This window comes from Phalacrocorax aristotelis, chromosome 12 (assembly GCF_949628215.1).
Source record: "Phalacrocorax aristotelis chromosome 12, bGulAri2.1, whole genome shotgun sequence".
NCBI classification, from domain to species: domain Eukaryota; kingdom Metazoa; phylum Chordata; class Aves; order Suliformes; family Phalacrocoracidae; genus Phalacrocorax; species Phalacrocorax aristotelis.
The window spans coordinates 7,417,990-7,443,214 of record NC_134287.1 but is presented as its reverse complement, the minus strand read 5'-3'; the positions used below and the strand labels follow the sequence as shown (position 1 = coordinate 7,443,214).

Genomic DNA, 25,225 nt, shown 5'->3' with positions numbered 1-25,225 from the left:
GCGTGGCAGCTAATGGGGCGTGGCGGCGCAGTGACGCCAGCGGAAGCGGCGGTGGCGGGTGGTGCGGAGCGGCGCGGCGCGGCGCGGCGGGGCCGGGGCGATGGACGAGACGAGCCCGCTGGTGTCGCCGGAGCGGGCCCAGGCTCCCGACTATGGGCTGCCGGGGGGAGCCGTCCGCGCCCCCCCACCCGCCGCCCTCCCGCCGCCCCCTCCATCCCCTCCCGCCTCCCCCGGCGGCCGCGACCGCGAACGGCAACCGCTGCTGGAGCGCGGGGCGCGGGGCCCGGCGGCGGCGGCGCAGGCCCAGGTGCAGGCCCAGGCGCAGGCCCAAGCCCAAGCCCAGGCCCAGGCCCAGGCTCAACGGGAGCGTAACGACTTCCCCGAGGACCCCGAGTTCGCTGAGGTGGTGCGGCGGGCCGAGCTGGCCAGCGAGCGCGGCATCTTCCCCGAGCGCATCTCGCAGGGCTCCAGCGGCAGCTACTTCGTCAAGGACCCGCAGGGGGTGAGCCGGCCCCGGCCCCGCGTGTCCCGCCCGGGGTGGCCGGGAGGAGGGCGCGCCCCGGGGAGCCGGTGATGCCGGCCCCGTTGACCGGCCGTGGGGTGCTGGTAGGGGCGGCCAGAGCCGCCCTGGGCTTCTCCGGGGAGAAACGTGGTGGGACCAGCAGCAGGAGTGGGGCAGCTGCTTCCGCCCCTTCTGCAGCCCTCCTGTCCGTGGAGGGAGGGTCACCCTCTCCCCCAGGCCTGTGCGTTGGCATCTCCTGACCGTGGCCAGTATCTCCTGACTGCTGTGACTCCAGCCCTAGGTCTGTGACTGCTAGAGCTGAGCAGTTTTTTTGCCCACGAGACTGGAGCGAGGTGTTTCCTCTGGCTGCATGCACATACATTCATGGCAAAGTTGTCAGCATACAGCTGCTCCCCTATAGATCCCTGTGTAGGTCCTCCCCTATAGGTGCCTTTAGGACCCGAGGGAATGGCAGGAAGATGTGCCGGGGGAGGTTTAGGCTGGATATTAGGAAAAGGCTGTTCCCCCAGAGGGAGGTGGAGCACTGGAACAGGCTCCCCAGGGAGGCAGTCACAGCGCCAAGGCTGATGATATTCAAGAGGCACTTGGACAACGGCCTCAGACACATGGTGTGAATTTTGGGGTTGTCCCATGTAAGGACAGGAGTTGGACTTGATGACCCTTGTGGGTGCCTTCCAACTCAGGACAATCTATGGTTCTATAGCTCTGCTCAGCTGCGTGGCAGCCACCTCCGCACCACTGACTGGATGTGTACACAGCACAGGGCAGCTCATTTTGTGACCTGCAGCACCCAGCCCAATTACTTGAGCTGTTGCTGCTTCCCGTGACTCCCTTGCTGCATGCATGCCGGGATGCTTTCTGGGAAGCAGGACTAGGCTTGCCAGTTTCTGGTGTGCCCTACTTTTCCTGCCCCGGGTGGAGCCTGGCTCCTGGGAGCTGTGGCAGGCAGATCCTGGCTGAGCTGGGGGCTGTGGGGCAATACAAACTTCCTCCTGCCACAGCCCTGCTGCCCTCCCAATCCCTCCTGTTGCCCAATACAAGAAGTGGCGTGGCTGGGGTGGGCAGCTGGGGGTGGCAGGGTGGAGGCTGCCTGGCTGTAGGAGACTGGAGCTTGGTGATGGCTGGCAGAGGATGCGTGCAAGGAGCCAAAGTCTATGTGTTCCTGGCTGTGTCACCTGGCAGGATTGCCCCCCCTGGATTGCCCCACTGTCGGTGAAAGTGGTGGGTGTCTGGTTTCTGTGGCTTGCTGCCCAGGGTCACTGAAACCTCCCTGCTGCTGACACAGGAGGGAGTGTAGCACGTTGCTGTTGTGGGCAGGGCATGAGGGCATTGGGGAAAAAACTTTTGCATCTGCTTCCCTCTGGGCTGCCAGAGCCTGAGCTGTCCCAGCCAGAATGTACTTCCCCAGCCCCAGTGGCTGTGGTTACCTCAACTGCTGGCTGCATCTCTGGGCTGGCCCAACTCCCTCTGCCCTGCTGCTGGTGCCAGGCAGACCTGGTTTTGCTGCCAGCACTGCCTCTGGCACAGGCCTGTCTGGAAGGGGACACTGTGGTCCTAGGCCTCTGCTCCCACACTGTCCCTGCCTGGCTGGGCCTTGCTTTACTGAACTGGCTCCATAGAGTACAGGGCTCCATGCTGCCAGTGCTCCCGACAAGCCTTTTGCAGGCTAAAATCCAAGGACATGTTGGCAGTCATGTGCCTTCACGTGGGCCTGATAAGGAGATTGCCCTCCTGCCTGCTCAGGGGAAGTGGCTCCTCCATGTGATCTGGGGATGGCTGAAGTGGTCCTGTTTCCCCAAACCCTTCCTCTGTCTCTTTCTGGTGGTCAAAACCTTGCTCCTGTCTGCCCTGGACTGGCTTCTGGCCCCTGGCAGACTGGGATTGTGCTGTGGTCCCTTGCTGAGGTGCTGGGACTAATGTCCCACTATTACATCATGGCAGGAGCTCGGCTTGGGGAAGTGCCACCCACTCAGGCTGGGGCCAGTACAAGCGATGGGGATGAGGGCTGGTCACGTGTGCTGCTGAGTCACCCCAGAGCAGGGGCTGCCAGGCTTGCAGGGGCAGGTGGCCTTGCTCCTGCCCCCGCCCTTGTCCCAGCTGTGTGGCTTGGCAACACTGGCTGGGTGATGGTGCAGCACAAGGCTTCTGTGCCCTCTGCAGTAGGTGAGGTACCTGTGCTGCTGTCCCTGCTGTTGGGTCGATGTGTGTGAGGCTGGATTGAGGGGCTGGGGGTGCTGCCAGTACCAGCCGGTGGCCAGTTTGGAGTGGCCTGTGCCCTCTTGCCCACAGTGTACGCAGAGAGCCAGCCCCTCTGCTGCCTCTAGCTGGGCCCCCCAGCACAGAGCCCTGGGCTTCTTGAGGATCCGCCAGCCGCTCAGCTGTTCTGGTTCCATTTCCTCTTGTCAGTTTGGGATCAGCTCTGTTCAATGGATTTTGGAGCCAGGACAGGTATCGCTATCCCCTTCCCTCTCCTCTGTGGACATAATGAGCAGTGGTGAGCCGTAGCTCTCCCCAGCCATCCAAAGGTCACTGCAATGGGAGAGGGATGTTTACCACGGGACAGCATTGTCACTGGTGTCTTTTGCGCCAAGGACAGTTGTTTCCAGGTGCATAAGCCAGGTATGAAGGTCTTCAGGCAGCACTCTGCTCTTGTGGGATGGGGCACTGGCCGGGAAGGGTCCCTCCCAGACCCTGCCTGCCTGCATCCCAGGAGCCACCTGCCTGGTTCCAGGGGCTGGTTATTGCCCCAGTGAGGGCCTGTTCCTGAGTGTCCCTACCATGGGCTGGCTTGGGGCGGGGAGTGTCCCAACTCTGCCAACTGCCTTGAGTCAGCCCTCTTCTCTCCCACTCACAGAAAATCATTGGTGTCTTCAAGCCCAAGAATGAGGAGCCGTACGGACAGCTGAACCCCAAGTGGACCAAGTGGCTGCAGAAGTTGTGCTGCCCATGCTGCTTTGGGAGAGACTGCCTTGTCCTCAACCAGGGCTATCTGTCGGAGGCGGGCGCCAGCCTGGTGGACCAGAAGCTGGAACTCAACATTGTTCCCCGCACAAAGGTGAGGGGACAGCTGCTGGGATCTTGTCTCAAGGAGCTTTTTGTGTGCTTCTGCAGAGCTCTGCTTGCGCCTTGTCTTGTGGCACTGCTGACCTTGGAGTCACTGTGTTGAGAGCTCTGGACAGGGACTGTTCCTGCTCAAGCTATGGGGATCCTCGTGCTGGGCAGAGCCATGGGAAATGCTGTGTCTTGGTTTTATCAGCCAGACCTGTGACAATTGCCAGGTGCCCCTGCTGATGTCTGTGCTCCTGTCCCCCCAGGTGGTGTATCTGGCCAGCGAGACCTTTAACTACAGTGCCATCGACAGGGTGAAGTCCCGAGGAAAGAGGCTGGCCCTGGAGAAGGTGCCGAAAGTTGGCCAGCGCTTCAACCGCATTGGTCTGCCGCCCAAGGTAGGGCTGTCAGCCACTGCACCCACCTGTTGCCACTTCTCCGGCCTCTGCAGCCTCCTGTAATGCAGCCTCTCCGTCCTTCAGGTGGGCTCTTTCCAGCTCTTTGTGGAAGGCTACAAGGATGCTGACTACTGGCTGCGGCGGTTCGAAGCTGAGCCACTCCCAGAGAACACCAACCGGCAGCTGCTGCTGCAGTTTGAGCGGCTGGTGGTGCTGGACTACATCATCAGGAACACAGGTAGGACCGGGTGCCTGGTGTGGGATGCTGCCTGCTCCTTCATGTCCTGCCAGATGGAGAAAGGGGGGGATGGCAGGGGCTTGGCATCTCTTCCTGGCACCCAAAATCCCTCTTTGCACCACTTGGTTGCTGCCAGGTGGCAGCTGCCTCTGGGTGGAGCACAGCTGCTGTGGCTGCCCACCACCATGGCCATGCTCTGGCTGCTGGCCTGCATTCTGAGAGATCTGGATCCACCACGGTGCTGGGGTGAAAGTCTGCCAGCTGTCAGGATTCAGGGACATTTGGAAATTCATCACCTGACTGTGCCATCTCACACTGGCCTTCTGAGTTCCTGCCAGGCTGGAAGGGGGTCGAGGTAGCACTCTGGGACTTGCAGGCTGACCTTTCTCTTGCGAGCTACTCTCCAAAGCTGGTTGTGTGTGGGTTGACATGGCTTCTCAGGCCTGCAGCAAGCTCGAGGGCTCTGGAGTAGAGTTTGGGCCTAAAACTGGTCTGTCTCACTTCTGGGTCAGAGGATGAGTAATCTTCTGCCCAGCATGGTGCAGACAGGCCCTGGTGCTAACACAGCTGCTTTATCTCCCTGCAGATCGGGGCAACGACAACTGGCTCATCAAGTATGACTGTCCCCTGGACAGCGCAGGCGTGCGGGTGAGCGTCTCTTCCTGGGCAGGGGTTCTGCAGGGGGCTCTGCTCCTGCAAGCTGCCTGCCTGGCAGGCAGGCTGGTCATTTCCCAGCTGGCTTGGGTTTCCGAGCGTGCAGATGCCTGGTCTTGTCTCCTGGGCCTTTCGTTGCCCTCTGCGTCAGTGGTTTGTGACCTAGTGGGACTTTGTGAGGATGCAGCTGGGCTCTGTGTGGGAAACTGGTGTTGCCAGACCTGTGCATCCTTGGGGTGAGGCCTGGGGCAGGGGGAGCAGCTTTGTTGCCTCTTACCCAAAGCACAGAGTGTTTCCCTGTAGGCAAGGGGCTGCGCCATGGGCGAGAGGCTGCTGTGCCTCTGTGGTAGCCAGGGCAAAGGTCCTGGCTTTGCTGGGGCTGCAGGGAGTAAGAGAGGGACTGTTTCTACTGGGGGTCCTCTCTTTGTGAAATGCTCTGCTTCTTTCCAGGACAGTGACTGGGTGGTAGTGAAGGAGCCCATCATCAAGCTGGCTGCTATAGACAATGGTTTGGCCTTTCCCTTGAAACATCCGGACTCCTGGAGAGCCTGTGAGTCCCTCAGGCTGTGCCAGGGCACCCTGGCGAGCCATACAACTCCATGCTTGGGCATCCCCCTCAAGGGCTAGAGAGGGCTAGGGCTGTCCCTCTGCAAACCTTCTGGGTTCATGGACAGTTCCGCCTCAGCTGAGGCTTTAGGAAGTGGGTGCTGGACCCTGTGTGCCTAGGGGCATGTGCTACCATCCTTTGCCTTCCCCAGCTCTAAAGTCTCCTGCTTCTTCCCACAGATCCATTCTACTGGGCATGGCTGCCTCAGGCCAAAATCCCATTTTCACAGGAGATCAAGGACCTGATTCTTCCCAAGATCTCGGACCCCAACTTTGTCAAGGACCTGGAGGAAGATCTATATGAACTCTTCAAGGTGAGCTGGGGGAGCGGGTGAGGATGGCTTGGGAAGAAGAAATGCGGTGGTGGTGTTGGGGAGCTCCCCATCAAGGCTGCAGGGGACAGAAAGGTGGCCAAGCTCCTGACTGTTTCCGGGCTGAGGCATAGCAGGGTTATCCCTCTGCCAGGAGCTGAAGATTCAGCTTGGGAGAAGCAGAAAACCCCTGGGACAGGAGGAGAGAGGCTTGCTTGGGGAATAGGCATCCTTGCGTGGTGTGGGCAGCGGGTGGATACCACTGTGTTCTCTGCTCTCTTGCAGAAAGACCCTGGCTTTGACCGGGGACAGTTTCACAAGCAGATTGCTGTCATGAGAGGCCAGGTAAGATGTGTAGGGAAGCCAGATGGGTGAGGTGTGGAGCTTCGTCCTGCCCATGGCAGGAGGGGTGCTGGGGTGGATGCTCTCCATTACTCCGGTGGGGCAGCTCTGGCATTGCTCTGTTGTGCCACACAGATCCTGAACCTGACTCAGGCACTGAAAGATGGGAAGAGCCCCCTGCACCTGGTTCAGATGCCACCTGTGATTGTGGAAATGGCGCGCTCCCACCAGCGCACTGCCAGCGAGTCCTACACGCAAAGCTTCCAGAGCCGGAAGCCTTTCTTCTCATGGTGGTAGCTGTTGGAGCCACAGGCAGGGCTTGGCTGCCTCGGACTAGCACTGCGAGAGGAGCCGGGCCACCGCCGGCTCCTGTGGCTGGGACTCGACCCTCTGGGTGGAGCGAGCAGGTGTGGCTAGAGGAACCTGCAGCTGAACTGGAGGAGCCAGGCAGGTTGGGCACAGTCCCTCCCCAGCTCCGTTGGAGCTCAGTGCCCTGCCTGGGGCAGAGCCCAGGGGGAGGTGTGGGAATCTGCTGGGAGCTGTGGCATGGCGGGGACCCTGACCCTGCCGCCTTTCCTTGGCCTGCATGCGGTTCTGAGCACCCGTGCTTGGGGTTGGGATGAGCAGCCTGCATGGGCCAGGATCTGTCCACCCCTTTACACCAGCCACCGGCCCTTTTCTTCCCTGCCGTGCCAGCTGTCAAGCTGGGAAGGCCTGTAGTGGGTTACACCCCCTCCCTTTCCCCAAGGGTGTGCTGTACTCCAGTGTCCCTCCTCTGCCCCAACCCCGTGCACGCTGCTTTCCTCAGGGGGAGTTCCCGCTGGTGCAGCGGGGACCGCAATGAACGGCTGTTCTCTGGCTGGAGGCTCGAGGAGGGGACGTATGAGGGACAACTCATGGAGCTGGCGTTGGGTGAAGTTCAGACACTGAGGGGAGAAAGGTTTTGCCTTGTTCTTGTGAAATGCAGGTGGCTCTGAGAGGGGCTGTAGCTTAGTACCCCTGCGGGGGAGCCCCCCTCTCAGCTGGAGAGGGCTGAGGGTGGGTGTGAGTGCCCTCTCCCTCTCTCCTGCCCCAGTCCATCCCTCCTGCCAGGTCTCCATGGCTGCTCTTGCTTGGCTTTTGCCCCTGCTCCCAGCAAGCTCCCTGGCTGCTGTGCAGCCAGTGTGGTGCCAGCCTTGCCTGTGCCTAGGGACCCCCAAGGGGCAGGGGGCTGCCGGGGAAGGGCCAGGGGGGCTCTTCTACTGCATGGGTGGGAGGTGTGATGGGGGAGCACAGCGGGGGGCCAGCATGGGCTCCTGGTTGCCCTGGTGCTGACAATCTCACTGGCCTGCTGGGGGTGGGTGAGGCAGTGAGCCCCCCTCTCCCCAGAAGCTGCTGAGCTTGTGTTGTATAAAACAGTACCAGGGCTGCCACCTGCATCCGCTTGCCTTGAGCTGCAGCTTCTCCTGCTGCTGGGGGAAGCCGGTGTTGGGTCTCACTGTCCTGTTACCCCACCTTTGGGGGAGGGGTGGGGGGAAATGAATAGGGATTGGGGCTCTACTGCTTGGGCCTAGGAGTGGAGAGCGGCTCCCTTATCTCCCATGCAGGGAGGGGGCTCAGCGCTGGCTGTGCAAGTACAGGGTGGGCAGCGGTGAGACCCCAGCTCCTTGGCCAGGCCCAGCTGCATCTCCAACTGCCCCAAAATATATTGTTATAACGCACTGTAGAAATGTATGTAATGTATTTAAACCATGCAACTGTCTGAATAACAGAGCTGCCCTTCAGCCAGCCGCCTCTGTGTCTGTGCAGCGCCCTAGAGTGGGTCAAGGTAGTTCCCTTTGCACTGGGTCTGGTACAACAGCCCAGACCGAGCCTCTGCCGCCTGGGGGGAAGGCCAGGCATTGGCGGGATGCAGCCACAGCCTCACGCAGCCACCACTGTTCTCTTTTTATTAACTGTTGCACCCTCTCCAGCATGCTTAGTGTCCTCGGAGAGCCTGGCTGTCCTCGTGCCTGCTCTCCAGCCCTGCTCCTCCACGGCCCAGCTGCTCAGTGCTGCTACACTGACCCCAAGGGTGCCTCAGGCCTGCGGCTGCCCTCTGGCTCCTCTGTCACCCTGTGGGGAAGAGGTGGGTGTTAGAGGTGCGGCCCGGCCATGCTTCCCCGCTTCCCTCCCCCCCATGCCAGCACCTACCGCAGGTGGCCAGAGCGCCGCAGCCCTGCCACCCCACCACTGTGCCGGAGCCGCCGCAAGGCCCGTGCCATGCGCCGCTGCCCTGCGTATCGCCAGACGAGGAGGGCGCGCTCCTCGGGCTGTTGGGCCCTGCCGCTCCGGAACAGGCGCCGCAGCTCCGGTAACCCCACGTCCTGGAAGATGTTGGCTGATCCCCGTTTGCGGTGGCGGGTCGCAGGTGCCACCCGCACCCGAGGGCCGCTCACCACCGAGGCTGGTGTGCCCATGGCCCCGGTCACTGCGGGACACCAGAAAGATGGTGTCAGGCTCTGCTCCAGATCGCGGCCCGGCTTCCCCCGCCCGCCGGATTGCGGCGCAGATGCCCGGTGAGGAAAGGTCGGCTGGAGCACTCCGGTCCCGTCCCACTAGTGTCCGGGGCGCTGGTCCTGGTCGAGAAACCGCCTTTCCGTCGGTCGGTCCCTCGCCGGGACCCGGCGGTGGCGGCCGGGGCGGGGCCGCCCGGGGTCCGCTCCCCTGCCGGGGTCGCTCTGCGCCGCAGCCACACCGGGGTCGTTCATTCACTCACCCGCCACGCCACGCCCCGCGCCCGCCGCCAATCCCCTTCCGCCTTCCGCCACTGGGACCAATCGGCGCCGAGGGGCGCGGCCGAAACGCCTCTCAGAGAGGGTGGTGGGACGACACGTGGCGCGAGTGACGCCATAGTCGAGGGGCGGAGCCCCAGGGCCGCGTCACACCGAGGGGGGGAATCCCGCGTGACGTCGAGGGCAGCCCTGGCGGGCGTCGTGCGGGGTGCCCCGCTGCAGTCCCGCCCCGCCGTCGGTGCCGGTACCGCGGCACCGGTACCGCGGCGGCGGGCGGGTAGGGCGGCGGCGGCCGCCGCCCCACGGCGGATGGGCATCCGCGGGTGTCCGGTAGGGTGCGGGGGCGGGGCGAGGAGGAGAGGAGAGAGGCCCCGCGCGGGGAGGACCGTCGTGCGCCAGATGTTTGGCAGCGGTTGCGAGAGGAGGTGTCTGCCGGGGCCCTGAGTCCCGCACGAACCGCGCCGGCGTCAGGCAGGGGCCCCCGCCATGGCCCACACGGTTCCACCGGCAGCGCCCCCGCCGCCCCCGGGACCACCGGCCCGCGGTTCCCTCAGCCTCCACCACGCCTACCTGCGGAGCCCGCTGGGCCTGCTGCGCCTCGGGCAGCTGGCGCTGGGCGCTGCCTTCTGGGTGACGGTGGCGGCTCACAAGTACGAGGGAGCGGCCCACTTCGCCCTCTTCGCTGCCGTCCTGGTCTGGCTCCTCACCCTGGCCCTCTTTGGGCTGAGCCTGCTGGGACGCTGGGCGCTGGTGCCCTGGCTGGGCTCCCGCTGGCTCCTCACCAACCTGATCCACGACCTGGCACTGGGCGTGGGGCTCTACGCCGCTGCCACCGGCATTATGGGCTACAAGGCTGGGCAGAAAAGCTATTGTAACCTGCCAGGTTACAGCCAGCACTGCCTCTACAGCGCCTACCTGGGTGCCTCTGTCTGCGGGGGCATCGCTGCCTGCCTGTACCTCTTCTCTGGGCTCTACTGCCTGTCACGGCGCTGCCGGGACCAGCGCGACATCATCTGAGACCCTGCGACACTCAGCTACCCTTCTCCTCACCCATGGACAGAGTGCAGCCCCGCTTTTGGGACAAAGCGACCCTGCCACCCCATCCCCTCCTGGCTGACTGCACCACGCTTCCTCTGGAGACTCCTGCGCAGATGGATGAACAGACAGAAGTATGGCTTCCCCTTCATCCCACCATGACAGCGTGGACACCCAGCCGCTACGCAGGCCCTTCGCCCACCCCTGGACAGATGTAGCCTATTGCAAATGGAAGGACACAATCAGAGAGTCCCTAAGAGGGACCCCAATTTCTGGGACCCCCCCCAGAACTCCCAACCACCCTGCCCCTGGCCTTGCAGGTTCTGCGTGCTCAGGTGGGTGCTGACCTGTCCCTGGGGTGGAGGAGAATTGGCCTGGGGGAGCTGAGCAGGGGAAAGTGGTGTGTAGTGGGGTTGGGTGGGCATAACGCCCCCAAGCTGCTGGCAGCCCCCTCCTGCCGTTCACAGCTGCACGGTGCCTCTGCACTTTCCTAACAGAGGCTCTGATCTCAGCTTCCCCAGCCCGGGCCCCTCCTGAACAGGTCTGCCGTCTTGCCGGAACCCCATAGGGCTCAGCCTCTCCCTCCCTCACGCTCTGGGGGTGTGGGGACACCCAGGTCCCAGACAGCCTGACCCAGCATCACCCCAGACACCCTGTCCCACCTGGGGGCTGAGCCCACGCAGGGCGGTGAGGCTCTCATCGCTGCAGGGCAAGGGGAAGTGTGAGTGGGGCCAGAGCCTGGTCCTGTGACCCTGGGCTGAGGGTAAATTCCTCCTGCCTTGGGGCTTGTACTGCCTGGGGACGGGGTCAGGTGCCCCTGGGGGAGAAGGGAGCGGGGTTCTGGGTCCTGCCCTCCTGCAGCGAGGGTTGTGGCTCTGAGCCATCCAGAGCCACCAAGCTTGCCCTGGGGCCCGGCTGCTCTTGCAGGGACAGTCACGGCCTTGCCGGTGGCGCTGGAGACTGATGTGCAGTCCTGCCTGGCACTGCAGTGCTGGGATTATCGTCCCAGAAAAGTCTTGTCTCGGGACTCTCTGGCTCCATCTCAGGGTCCTGCGCTGCCAGAGACTGTGGCGAGGCGGAGAGGAAGGGTGAGCACGGCAGCGTGGCTATTCTGGGCTGCCGCTGCCGCTGTAGCCCTGGGGGAGCTGGGGCCAGGCGTCACAGGGACACAGCCTGTCTCAGGGAACAGGAGAAGAGGATGCCGGTGGCCCTGGATCAGCCTCTGCAGCCCACTGAGCCCTGAGGGGGCTGCGTGGGGCTGACTGGAGTGATTGGCAGCCAGAGACTGGGACTTTTTGGAGGAGCACCACGCCGGGGCTGCCCTGCCAGGATCCCTCCTTGCCCTGCCTGGGGGCAGGTTTTCTCTGTCACGCCCAGTGCAAGGGAGGGTCTGCCCCAGTCCCTGCATGGGGTCGGATCGGTGGGATGTGTGTCCCCAGCAGCCGGCTACAGGCTCCCTGGTGCCTTTTTTGGAGTGAAGAGCAGCAGCATGATCTGCCCTAGGCACAGAGGGGTCCAGGGTTGGCACTGGGTCACTGCTTCCATTGCAGGGTGCTGTCCCAGATGATCCTGCCTTGTGTTTGGGGCCCTGCCAGCCCCTGGGCCATCTACCCCTTCCCTGAGCAGGACGTGCTGTCCCTACCCTGTGTCAGGGCTGGTCCCTGACACCGCCTGCCCTGGCCTGCTCCAGTGCAGCCCCTGGACCAGGTTGCCTGAGACGCCCGGCTGGGCTTCTGCTGCCACAAGTGCCTTTCTCCGGCTTCCTGCGGCCCTGCCTGTCACGCCGGTTCTGTACCCCTCCAGCCCCCTCTCCAGTGCCTATGGATTCATTTTCCAAATAAAGCAATGTTGGCGCTCATCGGGTGTCTGGGGTTTTGTGCCAGGGCTGGGGCCTTCTGGGGATGGGGGGTTGAGCTGAACAGAGCTCACATGCGTCTCTGTAGCCCTGCACCCTGTGGCCTCCCTGCCTGGAGCCTCTGGCTGTGGTCACAACACCCTGGCATGCTCTAGGTTGCTGCAGAGCCACCAGTCCCTAGTAGAGAGGCAGAAACCCCTGCCCTTGGGGACAGGTGCTGTCCCTGGCCCCACTGCCCCCTCCATAGCCATGGCAGGCCTGGTGTTCACATGGGTGCTGGGTGCAGGCACCTCCCGTGGCCCAGCAGTGCAGGGGGAGGCCACAGGGATGCGACTGGGACAGGACAGAGCTACATTCCTACAGACTTCGTCACTCCCGGGCTGAAAGGGCTCTCTGTCCTGGGGCCCGGGTACTGCTGGGACCGCAGAGGGTCCACCAGCATGTCCTAGGGCTGGATCTGGCCCTGGGTTGTGCTCTCAGGATAGGGATCAGCCTTGGATCTCTGCCTGCAGCCGGGGTGTCACGGGGCCACCCAGCCCTCTGCCTGCGGGACACATGCCCTGCTCACTGGAGGCTGCAGGCAGCTGGCAGAAGCGCTGAGCCCTGTGCTGCCTTCATAGCCCAAGAGCCAGCATAGGGCTGACAAGGTTGCATGGAGTATTATGGGATGTCACCCTCACTTTGGCATTGGATGCAGCCCAGCATCCCCAGACTGGCACTGCACTGGACAGCCTGCGGTGCCTGGAGTGGTGGGAGCAGGATGGCTGGCTTTTGTGCAGGGCAGCACCGGTATAGCCCGGGTTGGGCTGGGCATGGAGGTGCAGGGGCGTGGTGGATGAGCTGCCAGCCATGCTTGTGGGCCCAGGGGAAACTCCCCGCTCCCTCCCAGGGACCCCTGAGGTGAGGCTCATCTCTGGTCTCTCCCCACACAGCAGTGCGCCAGTAATAGAGCCCCCAGTGACAAGCCCACAGTGCCCCGATATGGCTGGGAGCAGGCCATGCCGAGACCCAGACCGGGACTGAGCCCTTGACCAGGATTAGACACGGATCAGGGTCAGACTCAGGCTGGAACAGAGTCCCAGATTAGGGTCAGCCTGTGATCAGTGCCCTGTCCCAGACCAGACCAGACCCAGATCAGGACAGGCCAGGACTCAGATTAGCCCCACGTCAGGGCTGAGCTGCATATCTAGACCGAACCCACCGGTCCCAGCCCGGGGCCCCACTGGCCGAGCGGGGCGGGTCCGACTCCCCGCCGCTTCCGGGTCTGAAGCCACTTCCGCCCCTTTACTCGCGCAGGGGCAGGGCTTCTGCCTGCGCTACCTATCCCGGCTCTTCTGATTGGCTGTGTGCCTGGGCCGCGGGTGAGGTCACGGCGTACCTGTCCGCTTCCCGGAAGGGGAGCAGCAGCGTGGGGTTGAGCTTGGCGGCGGGCGCATCCCGGCCGGTCCTGCTCCCCGTCCCGTCCCGTCCCGACATGCAGGCCGTGGAGCGGGACGGGGCGGCGGGTGGCCCTGAGGGGGCGGCGGGGGGCGGTGAGGCCCCTCCCGAGCCCTCCCCACCCAAGGCCGCCGCCGCCGCTGCTTTCGACCTGCTGGAGCTGGTGCGGAGCTACCGGCGGCTGGAGCTCTACCTGGAGCCGCTGCGGGACGCCGCCGAGGGCGTCCGCGCCCTCCTTCGGTAGGTGCGGACTGGGCTGGGGCCGGGACCCGAGACCAGGACAGGGACCCGGACCCGAGATCGGAACCGGGGCCTTACGTCCCACACACCCCCTCGGCCTCCTTTTCGCAGGTGGCAGCGGCCTGTGTGCTCCCTCCTCGTCTGCTTCGGCGTCAACTTCCTCCTCCTCACCCTCGGCCAAGGTGCGTGTGGGGGGGTCGGTCCCTTCCCTGGACCCTTCTCCCTGGGGCTGATGCCGTCCCGTCTCTTCCAGAGGCCTGGTACTGGGTGCTCTCCCTCTTGGTTGCGGTGCCGGCCCTGCTGGGGTACCTGCAGGAGACGTGCCGGGTCCGGCCCTCGGAGCCAGAGCTGGTGCGCCGGCGGTACCACAGCGTCCGCCGGGAGGACCTGCGCAAGGTGCAGCTCTCGCGGCAGGAGGCCATCGCCCAGGTCAAGAGCTTGTGAGTCCCTGGAACCCTCCCGGCCGTGGGGCTCCTGGGGCCTCTGCAGCTGGGAAGGCTTCCCTGTGGCTGCAGGGGGCCTGCGTTCGTGCCAGCCCAGCCACCATAAAGCACAGGAGAGTGGGGGGAGCGGGGCCTTTTTGTGACTGTGATGTCTCGTTGGCAGCCTGATCCAGCTGGAGGGGTTCCTGAGTGGGATGTGCTGCAGCTGCGAGGCAGTATACCGTGTACTGTACTGGGAGAACCCCACTGTCTCTTCCCAGTGAGTAGTACCAGGTCAGGCACCCTGTGGCGGGCTCAGCGGGGAAGGGGACCCAGCTGGGCCCATGGAGCTGCGTTTGACGTGTTTGGTATTTGGAGAGGGCAGGTGGAGGGCCAGGTGAAGGAAGGGGACTTGTGCTGTGGTGCGAGTTGCTCTGTCTTGACCGCAGTGTCCTGCTGCTCCTTCCCAGGTTTTATGGGGTGTTGCTGGGCTCTGTCTGCATCCTTTACCTACTGCCCCTCTGCTGGGTCCTGGCGATCCTCAACAGCACCCTCTTCCTGGGCAACATGCAGTTCTACCAAGGTAGGAGACCTTCCCAGAAGTGGCCTGTATGAGATGGGCTAGGAAAAGGCCCTCTGATGCCAGGGATTCTGCCCTGGACCTCTCCCAGCACCCTCGTGTGAGTCCAGTGTCCTGTGTTGGGCTCTACCATGGGACCCGAACCCCTCTGAGGGCAACAATGTCCTGGGGATGGTGCTCAGCAGCCCAGGTTGGTTGGTGGGGTCCTAGGGCTCAGCTGTGAAAGGTGAAAGTCTCTCCTGATGTGTGTCCTGGCCTGGGTGCTGTTTCGTGCTCTCCTCTGCACTGTGGCAAACTGGGGCCTGGCAATGCAGCCCGTGCGTGAGTGTAGCCACCCTCCTCAGTCCCTGACCCTGCTCTGCAGGACTTGGAATACTCTTGGTGCCTGTGGTAATGTATGACGTAGGCTTGAAAACATGCTGTCGGAGGGGAGGAGAGCTGGAGGCGCTCCCTGTTTTGCAGCACGTGCTGGAGGAGAGTTGGATGAGATTTGTGTCACTGAGCCATGACTAAAACCCCTGCTGTTCCCTGTCCTGAGCTGGGGCAGGTGGTGGGGGGTCCCTTACTGCCCCTAATTTTGATGTGTGAGCAGAGGAGGGCTGGGGGTACCTGATGGGTGAAGGTTATATGTGCCCATGTCCTACCCTGAGCCCTGGAGATTGGCTCTTGCAGCTGGCTTTTGTGTGGCAGGGTTGGGAGAAGGGAAGTGCCACCCCACTCCAGCTGCGTTCCCCTCTTACCAGTGATAATGGAGCTCAAGGCCTCGATTGAGCAGTGTGTGGGCACCAAACCCCTCGAGAAGACGCCAGAACCTGCCGAACCCTTGCCAGCTACCACCCCCCCAGATCGGACACCCACACCCACCAGTACAGAGGTGAGTTAGGGGCAGGGCTGGCTGTTGTCACGTGGGAGCTGCAGGGTCAGCCCTTTGGTCTGACTGTGCCTGTGTCCCTCTACCCACAAAATCCTAGCCGCCAGCTTTGCTGGAAGTCTGTGAGCCTTTCTTAAGTTACTGGGGGTTGTCCTGCTGTGCTGGGGGCTTGGCTCTGTCCTTTTGGCTGCATGTAAGGATGTAGTTTGGGGAAGCAGGGGCTTGCCTCACCTTCTGGGATTTGTGTCTTCTCATGGGGCTGCTGGGGGCCTGGTCCTTTGTCCTGTAACCTGCTGCAGAAGTGTGGGCCCACCTTTGGACAGAGGTGGAGGTACAGCAGGACTAGCTCTATGAATCTCTTGCAGGACCTTACCCCTGGCAGCGTGGAAGAGGCTGAGGAGGCAGAGCCTGATGAAGAGTTCAAAGATGCTATTGAGGTTTGAGGCTGGTGGGGGTGGGCTGTGCCTGCAGGGCAGCTGAGGTGGGCAAGCTGTATGATCAAGGAGGGTGGCTGTGGGGCTGGGTGCCTCTGACTCCATCTGTACTGCCTCTCTTCTCTGTCCCATGCTGCGGGAGAAGGAGAACCAGCTGCTGGTCATGGTGAGTACTGCCATGCCAAGGTGTGCAAGAGGGGCATCTCGTCCCAGCTGGAGCTGGCAGCCTTTGCCTGGTTTGCCAGTGGCTTGTGGCAATGTCAAGTGGAGCATTCTGCTTGTTGGGTGCCCACCTCTGGGGTGGGCTGCCCCGCAGCCCTCAGGTATACCCCCAACCACCCCTTCATGCTCAGCTGGCTCTGCTCTCTGCAGGAGGATGATGAGAGCTCTCAGTGCTCAGCAGATTTTGACCTCAGCCTCCCAGACAACGGTTTTATGAGCAAAAATGAGGTGATCCGCAGCAAGGTGTCACGCCTGACTGAGCGTCTGCGCAAGCGCTACCCCAGCAACAACTTTGGTAAGGCTGGGAGCAGGTGCTGCTTGGGGGAGCTCAGCAGAGCTAGGTCTGTGCTGCTCCCAGCAGCAACCACTGAACTGGGAGTTGACAGAGTGGTGTGGTACCTGCTAGGGCTGTGCTGACACTTCCAATGACCTCCCCTCTTCATGGGGAGGATGTTTCCAGCCCTCCTAGGAAGGGCAAGGATGGGAAAGTGCAGCAGTGTCATCTGTGAGCTGAGCCTTTACAACAGCCAGGGGTGTTCCTGTACCTCTTGCAGTCCCAGGCAGCAGAGGCTGACCTCTGCTCTCTTTTTTCCAGGGAGCTGTACAGGCTGTGCAGCCACCTTCTCTGTGCTGAAGAAGAGGGTGAGTCTTCAGCTTCTACCCCAGCTTTCTGCCTGTACCTGGGACAGAGGTGTTGCATGTGTGTGGCTCGCCCTGGCTTTCTCTGGCAGCTTGGGTGGCTGGCCTCAGTCACAACCTGGCAGCAGATGACCTCAGCTAAGTTCTGGGTGTTGTCACATGCCTAATGGTGCCAGGGATCCCTTGTGCTGTGGAGCCTTTGTCTATTTGCTCCTTTGGAAGCTGCCTCAGGCCAAACCTGTGTGCACTAGTGTAGAAGGCACCTGCTCTTTGCCCTGGTTTAGCCCTTTTCCTGTGGCCTGAGAGCTTTCCAGTGAGGCAGAGCACGGGTCTGCTTGTGGGAGCTAGAAGAGTAAAGGCCACCCCTGTTGTCTTATCTGAGCCCCTACACATGATGCTTGGTGCACAGTGCTCTGGGCAGTTCTGGGAAGGATGTATCTCTTCTCCTCTCCAGACTCACATCGCTGTCTTCCTGCTGCCTCCCATTCTCCAGACTCATTGCCCCCTCCTCTTACTCCCGGCTTAGTGTGATTTATGTCTGGGACACTCTGGAGCTTGCATCCCTCCAGGGTTACAGCATAGGAAGTGATAGTGTCCTTAAATCTCTGGGAGCCTGTGCTCCCAGTGCTTTCTCAGGCTGGGCACAGGCTGCTGCTGATGTTAGAGCATGCTTCAGTGTGGATCCAGTGTTAGGCCTGGGTGGCCTGTCAAGGTGTTCTTGGCAGGTGACCCCTCTGCTGTCTGGGCTCAGGGCTTGCACCTGCTCCCCTTCAGCAGGGACTGCTCTTAGCAGTGCTCTGGCACTGGAGTTTGCTGGGGAGGGCTGGGAGTGGGCCCAGAGTAGTGTTTTATCTCCATCTCTCTCCACAGCGGAGCTGCAGTAACTGTGGGAACAGCTTTTGCTCCAGGTGTTGTTCCTTCAAAGTTCCCAAGGCTGTGATGGGAGCCACAGGTGAGTGGAAATGTGGAGGTGGGCAGAGCTCCGGCTTCCACCTGTGCTGTCTGTCTGCTGTGGGGATTTGCCCCAGCCCTAGTGGGGAGGGTAGACAGGACCTGCCCAGCGCAGCTCTCATACTGGCTCCATGGCTGGGGTCCCTAGCCTGTTGTGGGGAAGGGGACCATCTCTGACACCTGCTTTTCTTTCCAGCCCCGGAGGCTCAGAGGGAGACAGTGTTTGTGTGTGCTGTGTGCAACCAGGTGCTCGTCAAGTGACTGAAACAGGCCCAGCTAGCTCCTGGGTCCTGCACTGCCTGACAGCCGGGCCAGTGGACATCCTTGTAGCCAGGAGGCTGGGCCACTTGGTTCCCAGTGTGGCATCACCCTGCCAGAGGACACTTGCACTCATTGCTCCTCCTGCCAGTACCAGGCTGGGGCAGACCAGCCCTTTTTGCCATGCAGTGTCTGCCACACCAGCAGGGTCCCTGTGGCAGAGCATTGCCCACAGCTGTGCTGCCATCCCTATGGCTGCCCCGGCAGCTGCTCCAAGCCCTGGGTGCTCCCTGGCACTCACTATGCCCTGTCCCATGCTTGCCCAGGCCCTGCAGCCTGGCTTAGTGATGGAGGAGCCACCCTTCCCACTTGTGGTCCTACCTTCACCTCCTGGCTGGGGCAGAACAACCTCAGGGCTCTGTCCCTACCTTTCCCAGCACTGTGCTAGGTGACTGTATTTTCGGGATCAAGTCAAAGCTCTGCCTGCATCCCCAGGAGGATGTGGTCTTTGGTCCTGGCTCAGCTGTGACCCTGCTTGTCACTCCTGCACTCCTCAGCCTCACTGCCTGCAGGTTTAATCTTTCCCCTGACCACCCCCTACTGTGCCCTGTATTTGGCTGTAGTGGAGAGGAAGAAAGAGAGCTGTGTGACCAGGTCTCCAGCTGCAGTGTGAGAAGAGATGTGCTGGTGGTGCTCTGTGCACTTAGTGACTGCTGCTTTCTACTACAGATTAATATATAAACATATATAGAGAATGACCAATAAATCTCTTACCCTCAGCTGGCTCTTGTCTTGTCCCACTGAAAGCTGTCCCAGTCCCAGGTGACCCCAGCTCCTCTGTGGCCTTGGCCCTGCTGTCCTGCAGGTGGTCACAGAGAAATGGTGGGTCTCTTGTCACCTCTTGCTTACTGGGGTTTCTGCCTTCTGTCTTGCTGGGACCTTGTTTGCCCCCTGCTCAGGGCTGTGTGCGGCCATCCCTCCTTGGCTGTGCCAAGGCTGGATCCTGCTAGGCTGCAGCCTGGGAGGAGCTCAGCCCTGGCAGGAGCTGCTGGGCTTCCTCCCTGCCTCCTGAGGCTGTTCCTTCCCCTGCCCTGCCTAGGTGGCAGTCCCGGCAGCTGCTGTGTGCACAAGGGTGACCTTTCCCTGCATGAACAGCAAAGCTCCCAGCTATCCCAGGAATGTGACCCTGGCTGCTGTGCAGTTGGGAAAGGTCATGGCCTGGGTCCCTGCCAGCCAGCTGCAGCTCTGGGGGCTGATGCTCTTGGCCTGGCATTGCCCAGTGCCCGCCAGGCTGTGACACCCACTGACCTGAGAAGGTGCTGGGGGCCCGAGTTTTGCTGCTGACTGTAAACACCACCAGTGTTTGGGCTTGCATGGGGCAGCCTGAGCCCTTCTCTTGGTGTGGGCTTATAAATCCATTCTTCAAGCTGTGCCCTATGGAAATTTGAGGAAAAGCTGGACTTGGCAGTGATGATAAGGGTGTCTGAGTTGTGCTGGGTGTGCTCCAAGGCCAGCGTGTGCGGGGGGAGGGGCTGGCATGCAGAGGCCTGAGTAGCTATAACATTGGGGAGGGAGCTGTGTAGCACCCCAAGACCTGTGGGGTTGTGTTTGTGGGTGGGGGTGTATCTGAAATGGGGTGAGTACTGGTCTGCCAGGGGCTGGGCGGGTCAGCTGTAGAGTTCAGAGAGCCAATGGTGGGAGGCAGAGAGAAGTTACTTGTCTTTCTAGAGAAAACACTTGAAGTGTTGAGCCATGGCCATGTATGTCTAAATGCTCCCTGGAAAGATGCTAATGACGCAAAATACAGAGGGCTACAGATAAACTTGGGCTGTGGGAGATGTTTGGGGGTTTTTGCGTACTTTAAGTTTCACAGTAAAATGACATAATTGATGATGTTTATTCCTATTGCGGCATGCTCAGCAGCCTCTCTTGGAACATACCTTCTAACAATATTTGAATTTTCCCCAGTTTTTTTCCATATGAGCCAGGGTGGAGGGTGGGGGCAGCAACTGCCTGCCCCCAGTGTCAGGCTGCGGCCGGGGCCGGCTGCCCTGTGTCCCTGGCCGGCTGTGGGGCAGGGGCACATCCCCCCAGCTTGAGTGGGGTACAAATGCCCTTTTGGGCTGTGGGGGAGGGCCAGTAGATCCAAGGCTGTCCCCGAGGGGTGCAGAGGGAGCAGGGATCACCCTGGTGTGGGGCAGGTGCCCGGTGGCCTCGTCAGCCAGGAGGAGTGTGGGCGCGGGTGTCCTTCAGCCTCAATTCCCCTCTTGTCCTGGGAGGCTCCCCTGTGGCGGGGCCAGCTCTGGTGAGAAGCCGCAGTGTCAGGCAGCCAGGCACTGGGTAAATATCACAGCAGCCACCTTCGTGCCTCCCTCACCCGGTGGGACGGGTGAACACAAGCATGCGCTGGATAAATAGGGCTGGAGTGGGACGGGGCAGGCGTGCTGCCCCCCATGCTTGCTGGGACTGGGGGGGCTGCTGGAGCAGAGGCAGCCCTTGCTCCAGGGCTGGGCGAGCCAAGCCAAGGGGAAGTACCCTGCTGTTGTCAGAGGGGCCCAGCTGAGGGCTGCCCTGGTGCTGCTGGGGGGGTCCTGGCTGGTGCAGGTGTGTGTCCCCAGAGAACCTTTTGGGAGGAGGCTGTATGCTGTGGGGTGGGAGGTCTGGCAGCAGGGCAGGGCTGGCTGGTGTGAAGGTGGGGGGCCCAGGGATGGAGGAAGGGATCCTGGCCCAGGATCTGCCCCCCACCCACTACACTAAGTGCCAGGCTCCTCACATGCCCCTCCATCTCCCAGACTGTGGATCCGTCCACCAGGGGTGATGGGAGAAACCTCTCTGGCAAAAACCCTCAGACCTAGCTGCAGGGCTCCCCATCCCCCTCATCCTCCTCATCTTGCTGCCTTCCCAGGCTCCCTGAAGTGGCAGGGATACCTGAGTGTCCAGTAATGCCTCTTACTGCTGGGAACCTCATCCCTCAAACTGGCCAGGCTGCCCAGCCTCGGGCTCTGGGCATGGTGCCTGGAGCGGGGCTAAAGCTGGAGTCCAGGGTGACCCTGCTCCCTCGGGTCACATGACTTAGTGGGCAGGACCAGGAGCCCCCTCCCATCCTTCCTGGGGTCCCTGAGGGAGGCCCAAGGGGCAGTTGCCCAAGAACCACAGGGAGCTGGACACAGGCTTCTCTGAGGCAACATAATTTACTGTGGTGTGGATGGGTAAAGGGAGCCTAGGCTGGGCCTTAGTGGGAGTGTGTCTGAGGGATGCAGCAGGGCTGGTCTGGGGTGGACCGTGCTGCTCTGGGCACTTAGTCTTGAGGAGACCACTTTGTGGGGCAGTGGGGCAGGAAGGACCTGCTTCGACTGGGGTGGGTCCCTGCAAAGGTGGGATAATCCAGGGCTGGGGTGTGAGCTCAACGTGAGGGCATGGGAAGCTTTGGTGGGCTGGAGTAGGGATTTGCGGGGCTGAGGGTCTGGGGCATGCCAGCAGGGAGCTGGGCAGGGGACACAGGTGTGCAGGGTAGGGGTCTCGGGTGCAGCCAAGGGGTCCCAAGAGGGCCAAGGAGGGTTCCTAAATGCAGGCAAGGGTCCCTGGGGTGCCGGGCAGAGGGCTTTATAGTAGCTGAGGCTCTCTGGTACAGGCCAGGGCTCATAAGCATGCAGAGCAATGGTCCTGGGTGCAGCTTAAGCTCCTGGGTGTGGGCAGGGGTCCTGGGAGCAGAACAGGGGTCCCAGGGGTGCAGAGCAGGGCTCTCATGATGGGACAGGGGCCCTGGCTGTGGATCAAGGCTCCCGTGAATGCAGCTGGGAATCCTAGGGGTGCAGAGCAGGGTCCTGGGGCACAGTCAGGGGGCTGAGGGGAGCACAGCTGGGGTCCTGGGGTGCAACCAGGGTTGCCAAGGGTGCAGCCAGGGTGCCAGGGGTACAGCGTCAGGTCAGTGCGGGAGTCCCAGTGTAGGGCAGGGTGGGCAGAGCCCTAGTGCTGCCCAGCCCCATAGAGCAGGGGGTGGTAGAGAGGGCAGGGGTAGGAGAACATGAACTTGACAGCGAACTTCATCTCCTTGTTGTGCTTCTGCCAGGGGTAGACAGCGAGAAGGAGAAGGCGGCCGCCCACCTTGCGGCCCATTACCAGGAAGCTGCCGCTGAGGCTGTCAAGCTGGGGGCATGGGCAGGTGCTCGCGTTCCTCATGTACAGCACCATCTTCTTGGTGTCCTTGCGCTTGAGTGGGCCCAGCTTCAGCACCTTCTTCTTCTGGGCGGCCACCAGCCGCCGCTCCCCGTTCTCCTCTGTCATCTCCTTGATGCGCATCTTCACCACTGTGTGGGGCAGCCGTGGGGCATAGTTGGGAGGGGGGGAACTGCCCTGGGGCACTGCTGGGGTGCTGCTCAGGAGGGTCTGGGCTAGGCACCTGTGCAGGACAGAGTGCAGCCTGTCCCTGGGGTGGGACCCAGAACAAGGGTCTTTGGGGAAGTTACTCTGGGAAGGGGAAGGGGCTGCTGGGGGTGGGGTTCAGCAGAGGCCCTCAGTGATCCTCCCAAATGTCCCATTCTGCCTATCGCCCCCCCACCAATGTCTTCTCCTGTGGTGCACCCCTCCCATGCACACGGGCTTGTCCAAGGGAATGGCTCGGGGGCCTCCCCTGGAGCTGTCCCTGGAAAACCATGCCCTCTGGCCAACGCCTGTCTGGGCTGTCAGAGCTGGGGCAGGACAGCCCCTTGTCTGGGGGGACTGGGAAGGGAACTCCAGCACTCACCAAAGTCACTGGAGCACATCTGCTCCATCATGCCGTCTGCTTTGTGCTCCATCTCACACTGGGTGCAGATCTTGGACACTGCAGTGAGAGACCAGCGGCTGTCACAGCTCCCTGCTGCTGATGCCTGTCACCTGGGCCAGCTCTGCAGGGACATGCTGGGAGAGCCCTAGCAGCCCCTCTGCTCCCTGGGCAGCTGTGCCAGGGTGATGGGGGACACAGAACACCTTGCTGGCTGGCGTCCCAGCACTCCCCAGGAGGGATGGGGGATGGGGACAACCTTTGTCCAGCTGCCAACACTTTGGGGCACAGCAGCATCAGCAAGGGTGGCCCCAGCCTGAAGGGTGTCACAGCCCTGATCCTGACCCTGGTCTGCCTTTGGGTGATGTCTCCTCCCCTGCCTGAGGGGACAGACACCCTGCGACTGCAGTGTGGGGCCGATACCCACAGGCGCAGGATGCTTTTTGCTGCTAGGATGGGACCCAGCAGGAGGCAAAGGATACAGCTCTGTCATGGGTCGCCAGAAGCTCCCACCTTGTCCCATATTCACCCCCAATGCTGCTCCTGTGGCTGCTCTGCTCTCCCCTGCAGCAAGAGAGCAGCTCTGTGCAGGCAGCTGAGTGCCTGGCTTCCCTTGAGGCAGGGTGCCTGGGCCCCCACACAGCGAGGGGTGCCCAGCCAAAGCAGCTGGTGCCACTGGTACTGTGCCCACTCATGCCCTGCTGCAGAAAGAGGGTCCTTAGCCAGTGCCAGCACCCCAGGCCCTGCTTCAAGGGGTGCAGAAATGGGTGTGCAGGGGCTCCGCAGGGGGACCCTACATGTGGGTCCCTGGCTGCACAGGGACATGCTGCTGGCAGGTGCCCTGTGTGCGTCCCCATCCCATCACAGTGCCCTCCCTGCTTACCTGGCGGTGGGGTGGCCTTGCTGTTCCCAAACTGAACGGCGATGCAGAGCTCATGGTCGGAGGGGAACTTGCTACAGTGCAGCATCTCAGGCCAGGGGAAGCCATAGGACTCCATGACAGGGGCACAGGAGTCACGCACCACCTCACAGAGAGAGCGGCAAGGGTAGACGGGTCGGTCAAGGCAGACGGGGGCAAAGAGGGAGCAGAGGAAGAGCTGGGTGTCGGTGTGGCACTGCTTGGCAAGCAGGGGCACCCAGCTGCTGGCCTGCTGCTTGGCTTCGGCCATGGTTTCATGCTCCAGTAGGTTGGGCAGCCGCATGCGCTTGTAGCCCACGTCGTGGCAGAGTTGCATGTCAGGCGGGATGTCGAGGCACTGTGGCTCCCGTCCGTAGAAGCGCCCGTGGGACAGGCTTTCGGGCTGCCAGCCATAGTAGTCATAGTGCTGCCCGCCACCCAGGGACCCTGCCAGCGCCAGTGCTAGGGCCAGCCGTGCCATGCCCCAGCCCGCCGGGGGGCTGCCCGCCCGCGGCATCGCCGCTGCCCGCCTGCTGCCGTTGGCTGTGCCTGCTGAGCGGGACGGGAGCACGGCTCGGCACGCTGCCTGCTCCCTTAGCGCCTCCCACGCTTGCAGCCCTTTCTAAGGAGCCTGCGGAGGCCTCACCGGCAGCCAATCTGCTCCGACTGCTGGGCCCCCCCGGGGCCGACCCCCCGGCCCCACGCCAGCTTGTTCCGCCTGCCACCCCGCTGCCGCTTGCCCTCCCGCCCCACTGCCCCAGTCCTCCCTCCCCAGGGCAGCCAGGTGGGAGCATGGTGCTGCATGCCCCCTTCGCCCCCAGGGAGACCCCTGCATGCAGCCCCCCAGCCCACGCTGGTTCTGTGCCCTCTGGAAGGGCTGGCTTGCCTGCCCCATGGGGTTGTGTTGTGGGCACAAGGTGCCTCCGATATTCACCAGCCCCTCTGCCCCCATTCTGCCTGGCACCCCGCAGCTATGCCCTGGCATGGGGCAGGGGCCTGGGTTCCTACCCTATGCCCCCCCCATGGTGGCCTGTGCCCCATGGGGTATGGGTTTGGGGGTGCTTGACATGCAGGGGATGGAGGAGCAGGACACCCTAAAGGCTTCATGCTGCAGCACTGGGGGGGCAGCTGGGGCACTCATGTGCCATGTGTGGCATCAATGCTAAGGCGATGCCATAGGCATAGGGTCCTTATTCCTCGTGAATGGCCCAGCCAGCATGCACCTCGGGCAGCCCATGGTCTGCTGGACACAGGCATAGCTGGGGTTACACCTCCCAGCAAAGGGCTTGCACCCAGGCGCTGCCAGTGCCTGGGGAATGGGCAGATCTGAAGCCAAAGTGGGGTGAGGGAGGGCAGCACTGGGGCCACATTCCCCCATCCCCTTGGAGATGGACTAGGCTGGGGGGGGTGAAAGGCTCAAGACCCCATTAGAAACCCATTTGTCTGCTGGGGTTATCTGGGGCACCCCGTCCCCTTCCCGTGATCGATGCCTCTGCCTGCCTAACGGGCTCTGGGCCGCCTCCGGCCCCTGCCCACCGGATAAGGTGGCTCTGTTAATGGGCGACAGAGCAAACAGCCTGGTGCAGGCAGGTGATAGCAGCTGCCCTTTGCCCTGGGCTGGGAGCAAGGACTGTCTCCCCAGTCCCGGTGGGATCCATCTGCTTTGGGGCTGTGCTGGGATCCTCACCTGCATGCCCTGCACTTGCCTGTGGCCTGCCTGCCCTCCCCGTGCCCTCTGTGCCGGGCAT

General features: G+C 62.4%; 5 protein-coding genes across 7 annotated transcripts; 3 read left to right on the top strand and 2 right to left on the bottom strand.

Annotated features, from left to right (window-relative positions):
- The first annotated feature begins 26 nt into the window (after positions 1 to 26).
- On the top strand, positions 27 to 7,883 carry PI4K2A (phosphatidylinositol 4-kinase type 2 alpha). Its single transcript, XM_075108321.1, has 9 exons — positions 27 to 502; positions 3,378 to 3,578; positions 3,838 to 3,969; positions 4,054 to 4,207; positions 4,794 to 4,855; positions 5,312 to 5,411; positions 5,648 to 5,781; positions 6,064 to 6,123; positions 6,256 to 7,883. Exons 1-9 carry the CDS (start codon positions 101 to 103, stop codon positions 6,415 to 6,417), a joined length of 1,407 nt encoding a protein of 468 aa, XP_074964422.1. The 5' UTR covers positions 27 to 100; the 3' UTR covers positions 6,418 to 7,883.
- Positions 7,884 to 8,034: 151 nt separating this feature from the next.
- On the bottom strand, positions 8,035 to 8,864 carry AVPI1 (arginine vasopressin induced 1). Its single transcript, XM_075108323.1, has 2 exons — positions 8,293 to 8,864; positions 8,035 to 8,214 (listed from the first exon to the last, which is right to left on the bottom strand). Exons 1-2 carry the CDS (start codon positions 8,556 to 8,558, stop codon positions 8,157 to 8,159), a joined length of 324 nt encoding a protein of 107 aa, XP_074964424.1. The 5' UTR covers positions 8,559 to 8,864; the 3' UTR covers positions 8,035 to 8,156.
- Positions 8,865 to 9,214: 350 nt separating this feature from the next.
- Positions 9,215 to 11,766, top strand: MARVELD1 (MARVEL domain containing 1). Its single transcript, XM_075108322.1, has one exon. The coding sequence runs from the start codon at positions 9,360 to 9,362 to the stop codon at positions 9,888 to 9,890; it is 531 nt and encodes a 176-aa protein (XP_074964423.1). The 5' UTR covers positions 9,215 to 9,359; the 3' UTR covers positions 9,891 to 11,766.
- Positions 11,767 to 13,055: 1,289 nt separating this feature from the next.
- Positions 13,056 to 18,596, top strand: ZFYVE27 (zinc finger FYVE-type containing 27). Of its 2 annotated transcripts, XM_075107500.1 has the most exons (12): positions 13,132 to 13,440; positions 13,552 to 13,622; positions 13,694 to 13,880; positions 14,047 to 14,142; positions 14,333 to 14,445; positions 15,186 to 15,316; positions 15,679 to 15,750; positions 15,893 to 15,913; positions 16,120 to 16,264; positions 16,565 to 16,611; positions 17,479 to 17,560; positions 17,756 to 18,596. In XM_075107500.1, the coding sequence occupies exons 1-12, from the start codon at positions 13,238 to 13,240 to the stop codon at positions 17,818 to 17,820; spliced, it is 1,233 nt and encodes a 410-aa protein (XP_074963601.1). In that variant the 5' UTR covers positions 13,132 to 13,237; the 3' UTR covers positions 17,821 to 18,596. The 2 variants fall into 2 exon arrangements, with proteins under 2 accessions (XP_074963600.1, XP_074963601.1); XM_075107499.1 differs by lacking the exon at positions 15,893 to 15,913 and having other exon boundaries at positions 13,056 to 13,440.
- Positions 18,597 to 20,991: 2,395 nt separating this feature from the next.
- On the bottom strand, positions 20,992 to 24,058 carry SFRP5 (secreted frizzled related protein 5). 2 transcript variants are annotated; one of them, XM_075107749.1, is made up of 3 exons: positions 23,463 to 24,058; positions 22,562 to 22,639; positions 20,992 to 22,124 (listed from the first exon to the last, which is right to left on the bottom strand). In XM_075107749.1, exons 1-3 carry the CDS (start codon positions 23,992 to 23,994, stop codon positions 21,784 to 21,786), a joined length of 951 nt encoding a protein of 316 aa, XP_074963850.1. In that variant the 5' UTR covers positions 23,995 to 24,058; the 3' UTR covers positions 20,992 to 21,783. The 2 variants fall into 2 exon arrangements, with proteins under 2 accessions (XP_074963850.1, XP_074963852.1); XM_075107751.1 differs by lacking the exon at positions 22,562 to 22,639.
- Between the last annotated feature and the right edge of the window lie 1,167 nt (positions 24,059 to 25,225).

Excerpts from the sequence above, each read along its gene's own strand:
- PI4K2A (XM_075108321.1), top strand. The coding sequence starts at position 101 with ATGGACGAGACGAGCCCGCTGGTGTCGCCGGAGCGGGCCCAGGCTCCC. Across the intron at positions 503-3,377 it reads TCGTCAAGGACCCGCAGGGG|AAAATCATTGGTGTCTTCAA; the intron begins GTGAGCCGGCCC and ends TCCCACTCACAG. Across the intron at positions 3,579-3,837 it reads ACATTGTTCCCCGCACAAAG|GTGGTGTATCTGGCCAGCGA; the intron begins GTGAGGGGACAG and ends CTGTCCCCCCAG.
- AVPI1 (XM_075108323.1), bottom strand. The coding sequence starts at position 8,558 with ATGGGCACACCAGCCTCGGTGGTGAGCGGCCCTCGGGTGCGGGTGGCA. Across the intron at positions 8,215-8,292 it reads CGGCGCTCTGGCCACCTGCG|GGTGACAGAGGAGCCAGAGG; the intron begins GTAGGTGCTGGC and ends TCTTCCCCACAG.
- MARVELD1 (XM_075108322.1), top strand. The coding sequence starts at position 9,360 with ATGGCCCACACGGTTCCACCGGCAGCGCCCCCGCCGCCCCCGGGACCA.
- ZFYVE27 (XM_075107500.1), top strand. The coding sequence starts at position 13,238 with ATGCAGGCCGTGGAGCGGGACGGGGCGGCGGGTGGCCCTGAGGGGGCG. Across the intron at positions 14,446-15,185 it reads CAACATGCAGTTCTACCAAG|TGATAATGGAGCTCAAGGCC; the intron begins GTAGGAGACCTT and ends CCCTCTTACCAG. Across the intron at positions 15,317-15,678 it reads CCACACCCACCAGTACAGAG|GACCTTACCCCTGGCAGCGT; the intron begins GTGAGTTAGGGG and ends AATCTCTTGCAG.
- SFRP5 (XM_075107749.1), bottom strand. The coding sequence starts at position 23,994 with ATGCCGCGGGCGGGCAGCCCCCCGGCGGGCTGGGGCATGGCACGGCTG. Across the intron at positions 22,640-23,462 it reads CAAGGCCACCCCACCGCCAG|TGTCCAAGATCTGCACCCAG; the intron begins GTAAGCAGGGAG and ends CTCTCACTGCAG. Across the intron at positions 22,125-22,561 it reads GATGTGCTCCAGTGACTTTG|TGGTGAAGATGCGCATCAAG; the intron begins GTGAGTGCTGGA and ends TGCCCCACACAG.